Source organism: Platichthys flesus, chromosome 1 (assembly GCF_949316205.1).
Source record: "Platichthys flesus chromosome 1, fPlaFle2.1, whole genome shotgun sequence".
In the NCBI taxonomy this organism is placed as follows: Eukaryota; Metazoa; Chordata; class Actinopteri; order Pleuronectiformes; family Pleuronectidae; genus Platichthys; species Platichthys flesus.
The window spans coordinates 12,569,665-12,582,714 of NC_084945.1; the positions used below are offsets into that span (position 1 = coordinate 12,569,665).

At 44.3% G+C, this 13,050-nt stretch overlaps 1 protein-coding gene across 3 annotated transcripts in view; it reads right to left on the reverse strand.

Moving 5' to 3' along the window:
• Positions 1–205: 205 nt before the first annotated feature.
• Positions 206–13,050, reverse strand: part of sbf2 (SET binding factor 2) — an 87,653-nt gene continuing 74,808 nt past the window's right edge. For 2 of the 3 annotated variants that reach the window (XM_062385098.1, XM_062385096.1), the window contains 11 exons: positions 11,266–11,442; positions 10,735–10,836; positions 8,094–8,279; positions 6,914–7,040; positions 6,099–6,226; positions 4,941–5,165; positions 4,740–4,847; positions 4,120–4,313; positions 3,285–3,372; positions 3,069–3,200; positions 206–1,589 (listed from right to left, as the gene is read on the reverse strand). In XM_062385098.1, the coding sequence (XP_062241082.1) occupies positions 1,491–1,589; positions 3,069–3,200; positions 3,285–3,372; positions 4,120–4,313; positions 4,740–4,847; positions 4,941–5,165; positions 6,099–6,226; positions 6,914–7,040; positions 8,094–8,279; positions 10,735–10,836; positions 11,266–11,442 (1,566 nt within the window). In that variant the 3' untranslated portion in view covers positions 206–1,490. The remainder of the gene's footprint in view (positions 1,590–3,068; positions 3,201–3,284; positions 3,373–4,119; positions 4,314–4,739; positions 4,848–4,940; positions 5,166–6,098; positions 6,227–6,913; positions 7,041–8,093; positions 8,280–10,734; positions 10,837–11,265; positions 11,443–13,050) is intronic. The other variant, XM_062385097.1, reaches the window with a different exon arrangement.

Consider the following 13,050-nt stretch of genomic DNA (forward strand, 5'->3'; position numbering starts at 1 on the left):
GTATTGCACCTGATGCATTTGTTCAGAATATTCAGTTTAATATTATAATTTGTATTCAGTATATAGTTCATAGTAAATGTTTTGTATAATTTTAGGTGACAGTGAAGAAACTGAATACCTCTTCCATCACCTCTGCACTACTTGGCGACGACACACAGGAAATGAGGAAACCATAAACCGTAAACACAAGAACGGAGCCGGCGAGTCGCTTCAAGTATGTTCGATTTATTTCCAAAAAAATTAGTGTCACCACAAAACATGGTACGAAGATACAGTAATGAAAAAAGCTTCTGACGTCTTTGAATAGTTTCATTAGAGGGTTTTTTTTCTTCTTCTTTTTTAATGAAACTGTATAAGGTCACACAAACGGAGAACAGATGAGAGGAGGATCTCTGAAAACAACAATGTCCTACAAGATATACTGATGTACTTCTTTAAAAGCCCTTAAGACACAGAGCCTGTCTGGACACACTGAACAACACAAACTCCATTTTCAGAACAACGTTTCATCACAAACAGGGAACAGGCCACTCAGGTTTTTTTGCACCAGTAACGACACATTTTTAAAAAAGAAAACCAAAAAGACTGGTTGATCACATTAGAATCACGGTTAGAAAAGTATACTTATGTTCCGTACATACAGTATATAAAATGAAATGTCACACATGTATGTACAGAAATAAACATGTAGCCACCACACTTACAGTTACACTTTTAATAAAAAATAATAATTTACATTACATAAGACAAAATGTGTTATCCGGGAGTCATTACACTTTCGACAAAATAGAGAAAAACGTCACTTATTTAAATAGGAAAAATGTCAGGTAACTCTTTTTGAACTCGCTGTGCAAATCCGTTTCCTCTTGTCATGTCACGAAGAAACGTCATATGTTCATTGTAAGGTAATGTCTTTAGCCTCGTCTGTGTCTGTTAGAAAATCTATATTTGATAAGGAGTGCATACTTTAGAGCTAAGTGCAAACAAATTGCCCCTCGATGTTGTGCATTAAAATCAGAGTTTTTGGCGGTTCACTTTCAAGCAGCAATAACCCGTCCTCGTAGTAAAAATATCTGATAGAAATTCTCTAAAAGGTTATTTTCTTTATATTTTAAAAGTCTAATATTGAACCCACAGTTTGAATGGCCAGTGATATTGCTTCGATATAGTTAACAGCTTAAGTAGGATAACATCTCCTTGGTAGTGCAGTCCCCTAAAACGTCAGCTTATCTTCACCTCCTCCCTGTCGGAGGCACAGAGGAGGAAGCTGACGGCACAAACGTTTTGACTCTGACCGAGGCAGAGTGGCGAACTGGCCTGATTGGCTGCTGGGAAACGGGCGGAGAGGTTGGATGGATTATCCTCCGCTACCAGGCACTTTGTTCACTGTGGTCCCCAAATGTAAAGACATGTGAAAGCTGAGTTGAGCGGTCTTCACGTCTCTGCTCTCCGCCCCCTCCCGCGGCCTCTGGTGTTCGGGACCTCGGTGTTCAGGCGTCAGAGATGCAGTTCTGGATCTTGTCCATCCACAGCTGAGCGCTGGGCGCGTCTGAGGCACAGAAGTTGTAGACTCGCTTGCTGGTCTTCAGCTAGAGAGGCGTCAGATAAGGAGAGTGAATAAATATGGAGTGAAGGGACAGAGAGGTACTTGAATTAGTTCCAACAACAGGGAAAGCTTCGCTGTTCTCCACATGGACAGAAAGGACAACGTCACAAGTCAGGTTTCACTCAAATGTGGCAGAAAATAGTAATTTCCAATTTGTTAAAGAAAATATGAATTCATGCGAGGCTCCATCTACTGCTATTATGACATAGTAATAATTCTATCTCTCCAGCAATTAACCCTCTGCAGCAGGGGTGTCAAATTCATTTTGTTATAGGGCCACATACTGCCAACTTTGATCTCAAAGGTGAGGTGGGATTCCAGCCAGCATGCTTTTAAAAGAATATATATATTTTTTTTTATTTAGAGCATGCCTTGCATCCGGCGGGCCGAGCTGGACCCCCTGGCGGGCCGTATCTCGCCCGAGGGCCATATGTTTGACACCTCTGCTCTACAGTGTGGCCATATGGCAAAAATGACTGTGTCTCAGGTTTACTGAAAAGCAGAAATAAAGAAGGTCTTTTATTTTGATAGAACGTGACCAGGAAATCCTGTTTGCATCTCCTGTTAGTGGACATGGGAAACTAGCGATGTCAGGGCTCCCGAAATTGACAATTACATGAAAAAGTGGACAGACAAGTCATGTTTTGCTTCATGTATTCATTTGAGGAAGGTGATTCTCATCGGATCTGTTGTCTTTTTAATGGAGTTTTAAGTCCCATGTATCCATTATGCTACATGCGTTTATTTGCTGAACCTGTTTCTATTAGCTTGCGAGGCAGCTGCATTTCTCACGAGTGGCTTTAGACTAAGCCACAGTGGAACGGACCAATCAGCGTCCTGCGTGTGTTAATTGTGATGACAGCCAGAAGCTGCTGAAGAGGTTAGCGAGGGTGCTGCAGCATCAGTTTCATCAGGGCTGGGGAGTATTTCTTCACCAAAGGAACATCAATGAGGGGTTTTCTCAATGGGAAAGACCTTCCCTCGTTCTTCTCCAGACTGACTTGTGCAACCGTGATAAATGGTGGTGGACAGATGGTTCATCCAATCACATGCCAAGTATTTCCTGAAAGCACCTGGGCTTTACTAACCAGTTTCCAACAAAGCTTTCCCAGATGGCTCAGTGCAACAAACCATCTGCTCCTCTGTTTCTATTGCACTTGGTCTCATTCGGTGTTTGATTCACCAAACCTCCAACCCTCAGCCAAACGTAGAATCTTTTGGAATGTCTAAACATTTCCCCTCTTTTTAAAGCACAAACTGAAAATGGCAGGAAGTCAGGTTGTTGGAATGAATCATCTTTATATGTCTGGGTTTATTTGTGCTGGAAAAGCCAGAGTTTTTACCTCCAAATATTGGATGTATTCAAGAGTATAGCACAGCCACAGTGCATCTGTTCTACATTGACTGTGAAAGGACTATAAAAGCTGCAAATCCCTGGACCTTCGTGTTTCTGCGTACTCACGTCAAAGAACGCCTTTTCACTGATGTGTTTCGGTGCTCCTATGGTGGGCGTGGAGATCAACACGGACTCCACCTCGGCCAGATCGATGTGGCCCCTGCAGTTGGTGTCCTCCCCGGTGTCGTAGTACCTCATCTGTGGAGACATTGGAAGGTTAAACCTGCGGCCCCGTCTCCTGGGTCGAGGCTGAAGCTTCTCTCAGGCGTGATCTCTGCTCACCTGGTGTTTTGTGATGTCCAACACGAACCAGCGAGGTTTCCAGCCCTTCAGCAGCGCCCCGCGTTTGTACAGGATCCCCTCGTATGACCTGAGGAAATATCACACAGTGAGCCGCAGGTCCATTTCAACTGGACGCCCTCTGGATGACAGATAAGGGCTGTTATCAGTCATCTTGAACCGCATTTCTACCACAGTTCTTGTTTTTGTTCGTATGGAGCCCATTCCAGCAGTGAGACAAACTCGTCCTCCATATGTTCTGTTGGTACATTATGTTCCCTCAATGTAAAGAGGCCAAAAGCGGGTGTGCGTGTTTTTCTCGGGGAGAGTAAAGACCAGGGGGGGTCCATGCTGGAGGTTTGAAACTCTCATATTTCATCTTTCCCTACATTTTTCACTGATGTCCAGCTCATGTTCCTGTCTCAAAAATTCTGCTGTTAACATCTGGCCATATTGAAACTTATATTATCCATCAGTGATTTATCGCACGTGATAAAATGTCGGTGAACATAATCTTGAACGAGAAACGTGATAAGCAGGGACAAGAAAGTCAACTTTTTTTTGTTTACATAAAGTAGATTTCGATCATCACCATTTGTCCAGCTCAGGAAAATATCCAGATATTTGGGCCAAGAGTTTGTGCTTTGACCTCACAGTAATTGTAAAATTACACACCCAGAGTTTAACAGAGTACAGACAATCCTCACAAACATGACACGCAGCATACCGCAGCCCTGACTCATCTTTACCAAACTGAACCGGCCCTCAGCGGCAGTTTGTGAGTGAAACAAATGTGGACCTCATGTTTGTGTCGGGACTCAGGAAGTTCACGGCCCACCTGTTCTCCTCGCTCTTGGGGGTGAACTGGTTGTAAAGCGTTGCGGCGCGGCGGTTGATGCCGTTGGCCGCGGTGGTGGAGCGGTCCTCGCCCAGCGGGCTGTCCGGCAGGTGCAGCATGGAGCGCCGCTGGAAGACCTGCAGGCTGGACGTGGGAATGAGGCTCGAGATGGACACCGACTGTTTGCAGAGCTGCTGAGAAGCAAGACAACAAAGTGTGAGGAGGGAGGAATACACGTGAAGAGTTTTACACAGTTGTAATGACTGCATGTGACCATGTTATGTTTTTTTTCTGCAAATCCATTTAACTTTGGTCCGAGTCCCAATCAGGGGGCGGATGCAGGAATCTTGTTTACAATTTCTTGAATACAGTATTGTGAGATAGGACATTTTTTTAACATTTTTCCCTAATTTCTCTGAGAATCATTCATGGATCTTTGAGAAATACATCAGGCATGTTTTGTGGACTGTTATTTATAAGTGTGCGCAATTTCGTGCCGATCCAAATCTGGATCTAGTGAATTTAATGGTGGTTTCATCAGGGAACTGTTGGGCCTTGGCAGAGGTGTATGCTCTGGTCTTTTTTAATGTAACGTCATCTTTCTTTTTTCTAACACTCACATTGCCTTCTTGTGTGAGGTCTTCCTGAATGCTGATCCTGACTCTCTCCAGAGTCGTCTGCCATTTCTCAGGGGCCTGGTTCAGCTCGGCCTCCAGCTTCTCAATGTCCTGCAGCACACGTGACAGCCAGTGAGGATGATAAATGCGATTCGTGTGATCCAACACAAACTTGAGGTCACAGTTTGGGTAGAGGGCTCTTACCGCGAGGAGTTTGGTGATGGCATTGGGCTGAGCGCGGCTCACGCTGCTGTAACACGGCCAAACGATCCTCCTCTTGCTGTTGGAGATGGTGTCCGCCTCCTCGGAGCTCTCCGACCTCACGGCCATCATCCGCCAGTCGTAACAAGGCCCCGTGGACAGAGTCTCGTCCGTGAAGAAGTCCCATTTGTTCAGGCTGGGGATTCCGGTCGACGGCTTCAGGATCACCTACAACACAACGGTTTTATCCAGAATCAGATGTCGTCCTATGGTGTTGATTACGTAAAGTTGTGTGGGAGATGGTAAAATAGAAATAGAAACTTCTCTATGACCAATTAAGAACTCATGCGATTTCCTCTTATTGAATTACAACACAGCCAAAATATAACAGGAAACATCATCAGTATCTAGCATCAGCCCTTTCTTCAAAACAAGACTGAAATCAGTAACAGAACTTCTCTCTCTTCGAGAACTGCACGAAGAGAAACACTCCTAAATTATCATATAACAAAATAACCACAATCATACGTTTGAAAAAACTCCAGAAATATGAGATTCATAAAGAATGTCATCAGAATCTACTTGGGTCAAAGATTTGGATTCTTTACTATAAATAAAACAATAGGAGAAAGAGGAGAAAGCTACAAGTAAGAGTGTCAACAAAACAAAAACTGTTGCAGAAATTTCATATTTTTTCACTCATAGTTTGGAATGTTTTTAGTTTGGAAAATGTATCTATTGTGTTGGTTATAGCAGAAGAGGAGGAATTATCCAAATTCTTCAATTTAGTAAAGTATTGCTATGAAGTAATCAAGTATAATTTGATCCCAGCACTGAACAACAATTAAATATTATTTACAAATTATTTAGTTTGACAAAGGGAACCATAACCCTCTTGTCTGGTCTACTGCAGGAAACAACTCAATACTTTGATAATTCAGTAACAAACTATTGGACTGTGTCTGTCTACAGTCCACACAGTCCAAACAATAACATATATATTCACTTCTCTATTTTCAGATCTGATGCAAAGCTTCCTCTCAGTTGCTGGTCCTGTGCACAGAGCTGACATCAGCATCATTACGGTCCAGCGAGGGACAAACATGCTGTGGGAGAGGGAGCTCGGCTGCATGAGAGCAGCCGCTGGTCTCAAACCCTCACCTCGCTCTCCGAGGGGCTGTACATGTAGTTGAAGAAGATGGGACTCCTCCTGTGCATCCTGTTGATGCACTCCCAGATACAGATGCCTCTGCGGGCCTGTTTGTCCCCTTTGTCGTCAAACAGCAAGCCTGTCAAGAAACACAGAGAAGATGATGATGATGATGATGATGATGATGAAGAAGAACACGTGACGGTTCTTCCCTCAGATCCTTTCGCTTGATACGAGCGCTCCAGAAAGGTTGTAGGGTTTTTGTGTTCTTTGTGAACCAGACTCACTTGACAGCATATCAGCACAGAATTTATCTTCAAATAGAGACACAGGAGAAGAGACACGTCTCACGTCTTCATTTGTTATGATTTGTTTCTTTAACTCAGCATCACTATATCAATTCTCTCTCCAGGTATGTGTAAGAAAACATAAAAAGAAATTCATCTCAATTATGATCTCTGCTTCTTTTCCTTTGAGCGTAACGAAGGAGCTGGAGCTTATCCCAGCTGACACTTCGCCAGTGTATCTCAGGGACTAGGTCACACCCACAGAGAATTAAAATGAATTCTCCCTGGCCCCAATCTGAATGTCCTTGGATTGTTGGGACTCGACCCGGGAAGCTTTTTGCTTGTCATTTCTGTGTTGCACTTTTACGAATAGTCTAAAAGTAAAGGAAACACTCGTAAAAGAAAATATCATTCGTTAATGTTAAAATGCTAATTCATCGGTTTTATGAAAGTCACATACAGTCAGTTTCAGTGAAGCATTTCCACAGCATAAGAAGAGATCATATTAAAAAACGGTTCAAATTGCAAAGGACACTGACCATGCTCCAAGCGCTCATAGTCTGAGTCCAACAGGAAGTTCTTGAAGCGGTTAGAGATGTGATGATAGGCCAAGAACTTCAGATAATACTGATTAAACTCAAACTCCAGAGGATGTTGCTCCAAAATCTGCAAAGACACGAAAAGATGGATGAGAATTAACAGGGTGAGAGAGAGAGAGAGGGGGGGGGGGGGGGGGCAGCTGGATCCTGTCCTCGTGTTGGGGCTTCATATCCCTGCACTGCACAAATGACCAACTAGAAACAGGAAAGAACGTCTCGTGTCCGTGTGGGGGCAAAGGTCGACGATATCATCACCGCCAGACACAATCCAGACTGGGCCGCATCCCCATTGTTCCCATCCAGTGGTGTGAGGTGGCCAACCAGTGAGAAGTGCCGAATATTAGAGGCCACCTGGGTCTGCTGGCGAAAACAACAGCTGTTTTGGAGATGATGCTCATCTATTTTCAGCTCTTGTCCGAATCCCCTTTCCCCCTGTTAATATCTCTCCAGACCCCAGGACCTTTGCCAAAGTGTCTTCGCTGCCAAGCCTACGGTTTCAAAAGACAAATGCAGAAACTATGTGTTGATGTAAGTGTATGGGAGTGGGTCCGTACGACCCCTGGAGACACGAAAGAGCCTACAACATCCTCTAAAGTTAGTATTTCAGAGCGGACACGGATCTCTGGACCTCAGCTGTCTGAGCAGCCCCCCCCCCCCCCCCCCCCCCCGCCCCTCAGTGAAATCCTGAGGCACACACGAACATTCCTTGAGACTCTCAATCCCCAAAACTGCAGTTTTCCACATGGGGCTCTAAACACGCACTGCATTGTGAAGGGATAGTGAAAAACAAGCGCAGTCAGCTCAGCGTTGATCACGGGGGGGTTCACGGGCCATCTGGGCTGCAGCCCCCTTCGCACACACGCGGCTGCAACACACTGGTTTACACACACAGTGCTGGGAGGTACAAAACTGAACCGAATGTATAGTTAATGACAGCTGAATTTCTCACATTCCTCACCCCCTTGCCTCTTTGCTTTTGAGGAATGCGGTGAGCTCACAGAGACGATGTGAGTGACGTTCGGCCGCGGAGGGAAAGCAGAGAGGAGTCGCGTAGCAGGGGTTAGGGAGACCGGAGCATACAGGGGAGCGGTGGAAATGGGGGGGGGGCGGTGACACTCACCTGGTGCACGCAGTCCAGGAACTGCAGGAAGATGGGCGTGAAGCCGCTGCCCTGGCTGCTGGGACTCAGGTTGCTCCGCTGGCTGAACTTGTGGCCGAACGACAGCCACTCCTTCTCCAGCAGCACCTGAAATCCCTCCAGAGTGCGGTAGAAGGGATCGCTCAGCAGCTGCGCCAAAGACACCACCTGCACACGGAGAGCGGAAAGAACACATCAGCGCCACCAACAGTAGAACAAAGGGAGTGAAGTTTCTTAGAAAGGGATTCAGCAGGTTTCAACAAGTGGAATTTAAGACCTTTTAAAAGCTTTTGAAGACATCAGTGAATGAAATGTAAGACCCATGACCAATCCGACAGATATGAAGTCCTTAGTTATCTCCAGTGCTGGGATGTGAAAAAGTACATTTACTTAGTTAAAGAGGAGATAAAGTTTATTCTTAATATTAAACCGTTATATCAACCAGTGTCCAGATTGTTTTTCTTCTCCTGACTGCATAATGTTTAACTGATCATCTGCTATCAATAACATTTATATAACATCGAAGCAAAGTCGCACTTGAAGTCCACAAAACACCATTTGAAAACCACTTGTCTACACATGCAATGTGCTTGGCCTGCTTCCCTGCCCGTGTCTCCTCCAACACAAACTAATGAGCCCTGACGCGTGTGGAATGAGCGGGAAAAACAGTCCGTGGCTTCCCCCGAGGGGTCGGTGAGCAGTCAGGCCCTGAGTGGCAGAGAGAGCCCCCTGTGCCCTGGCACCCGAATAAAACCCTCAGATTATAGAGGGATTACCGCAGATTTGAGAAAAGGAGAAAGGCATGAGAGAGCGGAGTGGATATGAGAAAGGGGGTTAGACAGAGGATAAGGAGGAGAAACAGGACGCAGGGTTTAGAGAGAAAGCAAAGACGGTTCTGCATCCTGTCTGCTGGGTGTCTATGGGCCGTGGACAGAGGCAGGAGAGCCAGAGCATATGGAGCCCATTTGCCTGTGTGGACCAATCAGGACGTGGCGTGATGGAGCCGGTGGCCCGTGGAGAGAGAGATGCTCCGGGCCGAACACGTGCCTGGCATGAGGGGTCCACAAAGCGGACTCTTAAACAGCAGCCCAGGGCTTCACAAGCCCACCGTCAACACATTCGAAGGTCGAGCACTTTGCAACACAAACATGTGCACGTTAACAGGTCAACATGGAAAATATGAGCTCAGAGAGCGAGCATGTGGTGAAATGCTGAGTGCGGCAGCAAACAGATACTGGAAATTGATCAGGATCGACAGGGACAGCTCTGTTTACATGCCTCCAAATCAGAGCCGTGAAGGTTCGTGATTAAATTCGGCACAAATCAGTGACATATGGCTCCGAGACCTCGGACCTTTTCATTATCTATCTCCAGCACCATCGTGTCAACAGTGACACGAGCGATTAGAAGATGAGCCGGAGAGGCAGGTGAGGCCAGATTCATGATTCACACATGGCTCGTGCTGAGGAGCCGTCTGCGGAAGACCTCTAATAAACTCTGTGGTGAAAATCCAAACATCCCATTTAAACCATTATAAGCTACGTGTTCCTGCTTTAAGTCTCAATCTAATGACGGTGGGACGATGAAGCTCTATCAACATGACACAGTCATTCAAACAGCTGTCTGCAAGTAAAGCTCTGTTTATCAGGTACTGGCTTGTTAAACTGTTGTGTGACTGCATCTGGATCCTTTTTAGGTCTTTATTGGAACAGGATAGTGTTTGTTGGTTTTAACATGAAAAACTGTTAAAAAACAAAACAAAGCAACTGCTGTATGTTGTTCATTACGGAGACAAATGTTTTATGAACAGTCAGTAATTCATCTTTAACAAGTTTTAGACACATTTCAGAGCTCGTGGCCATCGGCAGATCATACATGGGGCCTGCATGAGCGAAGCAGTGCACGTACCACCGACTGCATTTTTCCAAGTTAATTCAAGAGGATGAGGACGGAACTGGATAATTGCACTGAGTGCTAGTAACTCGGATGCATGGCTTCATTTCATTGCTGCTCCCCACTAATGGTGGTACTTTATTGTAATGAATTAATGCGACTCTTTTGATCCACAACCTCCCTGTGGTGTTTTTATCAACTGCTACGACAATAAAGAGGGGAAAGAAATGTTACGAGGACCCCCATCTGGACTTGCATCAGTTGGAGAAGTGGGTTTAAACACTCACACTTAGCGGCACAAACCCGACAGGCTTTTTGTGCCCCACTCCCAACCCGAACCGAGCCCCATGTTCTGCTGATTGAAGGCAGATGCAGCGTAGAAATCAAGTGGATAGACCAGCCAGCATGACCAAACACAACCCGAATATCATTTCAAGATTTCTGTCCGAACCTGGCCCTGCTCGTCAGGTCCTGACAGGTCCCGGTGGGGTCGGGTATCCACACTCTAGACCACAACACTTTTCAATAGCATACCTTTTTTCATTATGCTTGCGTTCAAACCTCTCTGTGGTACTTTAATAATATTTCTATGTTGTTCATGCAGAAAAACTAATTCACAGCATGATAGAAACACGACCTTTCCCACCCAGTTAAACCTCTAGATATCGTGCTCGACCTTTTTCTCACATCTGTGTGTTTATCGCTCAAGGCATTTGTGCATTTTTCTCACTTGTGTAGTTATGTCCCAGCCGTCCTCCAGGCTGAGCAGAACGGATGAGCCGCTGTCCAGAAGCTCCACCACAAACAGTGCCAGCTGCAGGATCTTGTGAATCTGTGGGGGGGATCAAACATATGTGAACATGCAGACACACACACACAGATTAATCCTCCCTGTGCATACAGTATACCATGTTTGGTCTACTGGTAATTATTTGCAGAGTTGCCTACTAAGGGTTTCGCACAGCTGATATTTTTCGGCAGCGTATGACATGTTGGATGTAAGGACAAAGGCTGCAGAGGGTCGATCAGATAAGCAGCATGATAAGAGCTCTGCTGTTATCCCATCGCTGTGAATCTGCTTCCCTTGGAAAACTGGCCTCAGAGTGGATTTATCCATTAAGGGAAACTGATGCAGAGGATGAGCAGAAAGAGTGGACAGCGGGGTCGTTCTCACACACTTTTTCAAATCCGACTCGGAGTCACTGTGTTGGGGGTAAAAAGTGTTGTTGACTTGTTCCATGTCTTGTGTGTGTTTTGTCACCTGCAGGATCCATTCAGAGTCCTCCAGGGCTTTGAGGAAGGAGTCCTCAGAGTCCGACGAGGTGGCACTGGGCGCGCAGGCCCGCAGCAGCTTTTTAAAAGCGGCTTTCACCTGCCGCGTGTCCGCGAACTCCACCGGCACCAGCTCACAGTTCAGAGCGGAGTCCACTCTGAGGCCCTGTCGAAACAGAGCCATAGACCGAATAAATACAAATATACAGTTAGCGATGTTTTCAGGATCTGTCTGTCAGCCTGTCTGTCCATCCCTCTCTTGTAAACCAAGAATTTCTTCAAATTCTGCACAATTTTGCTAATTAAGATTTTGGTGGTCAAACTTCAAAGGCCAAAACTCAATAATCCATGGACTTACTATGACAAAACACCTTATAATAAATTCCTTCACAACATATATTATATGAGTCTGGACAGAGATTTTCAGATCATTTTCAACTAGGCAGAGGCAGACAACCACAGGGCTGTAATTCTAGTTCTCTCCCTTACGTCACTTATTTACAAGCCTCTAAACCTTTCATCACTTACGCTGTGTCATTGCTACACAGAATCAAGTTTAATTTACTTGTTGAGCAAATATAAAAATAACTACATTTGAAAACAGTTTTTATAGACACTTTTTTATAAAGAGAGAAAGAAGAAGGACACAAAACAAACAGCCAATCTTCCTCATCCGACCGAAACCAGAGTTTTTTCAAATTGTTTTTCAAATAGTAAAAATACCAAAAGGTCCTCGAGCCACAGGGTACAGTGAAATGGTTTTCCAATGCAGTCACAATCTTTTACAAGAAATAACAGAAGAGAGCAACACTTAAAGCTTGGCTGGGGAGAGGCCCACAGCATCCTCCTCTTCCATAACACCACAGACTGAAATCAAGGACTCAGGGTTTTAAAGACTTGTTAAGGACTTTTAGACATGACGAAATAAAAGAAGAAATTTTCAGTTTGGGACAAACAAACGTCATTTTCTGATCAAAGGTTGAATAACAGCTCCCTCGATGGAGTTTGGAACATAATCATTGACATGGTTCACCTTTATATTCGATAAAACATTTCAAAGAACAATTAATGTGTAACAACTGTAAAACAATTGTGAGATACTCTGTCTAAGAAGTCGTTATCAACCTGTTATGACCAGAAATTAAATGGAAGCTTGCTATTTTAAAGTTGAACCATAAATGTTATGATAAATTACTACAAATTAAAAGAAAACAGCAAACACATAGAACTTGAATCAAGAAAATAAACATATTTTCTTGATTAAAAAGTAACACAACACATATAAGGTCTGCATTGTTTATTCTGTAAAATAAGTTTTCATGAAGTTACATCATTTATTTGAATAATAATACATCAACAGCCATAAAGTAGCTCAGGTTTGAATGAGAGTCAGACTGGCTGATGATAATATCATGGTTTATGTACAGATGAAAGGCTCCACTGATAAATCAGTCTGAGCTACTTTATGGTTGTTGATGTGTTATTATTACAATATATGACGTAACTTCATGAGTTGACTTTCTCTAGTAGTTGGATTAATGATATTTGATGAGAATTTGCATCCTTTCCTGGAAACGAGGCTTGACATCGTGTTCGCACGAGCTTTTTGTAATAATCTTGTTGTCTTGTCTGAAGCTAGGCTTCAAACATACCGAGATGATTTTGTTTTAACACATTTTCAACCTTTCTAAGATACATCTGAAAAATGTTATAAAACAATACCTCTGCCATGAATTCGAGGTTTTGAGTTTCTGTCGACACACGCGCTCAATTA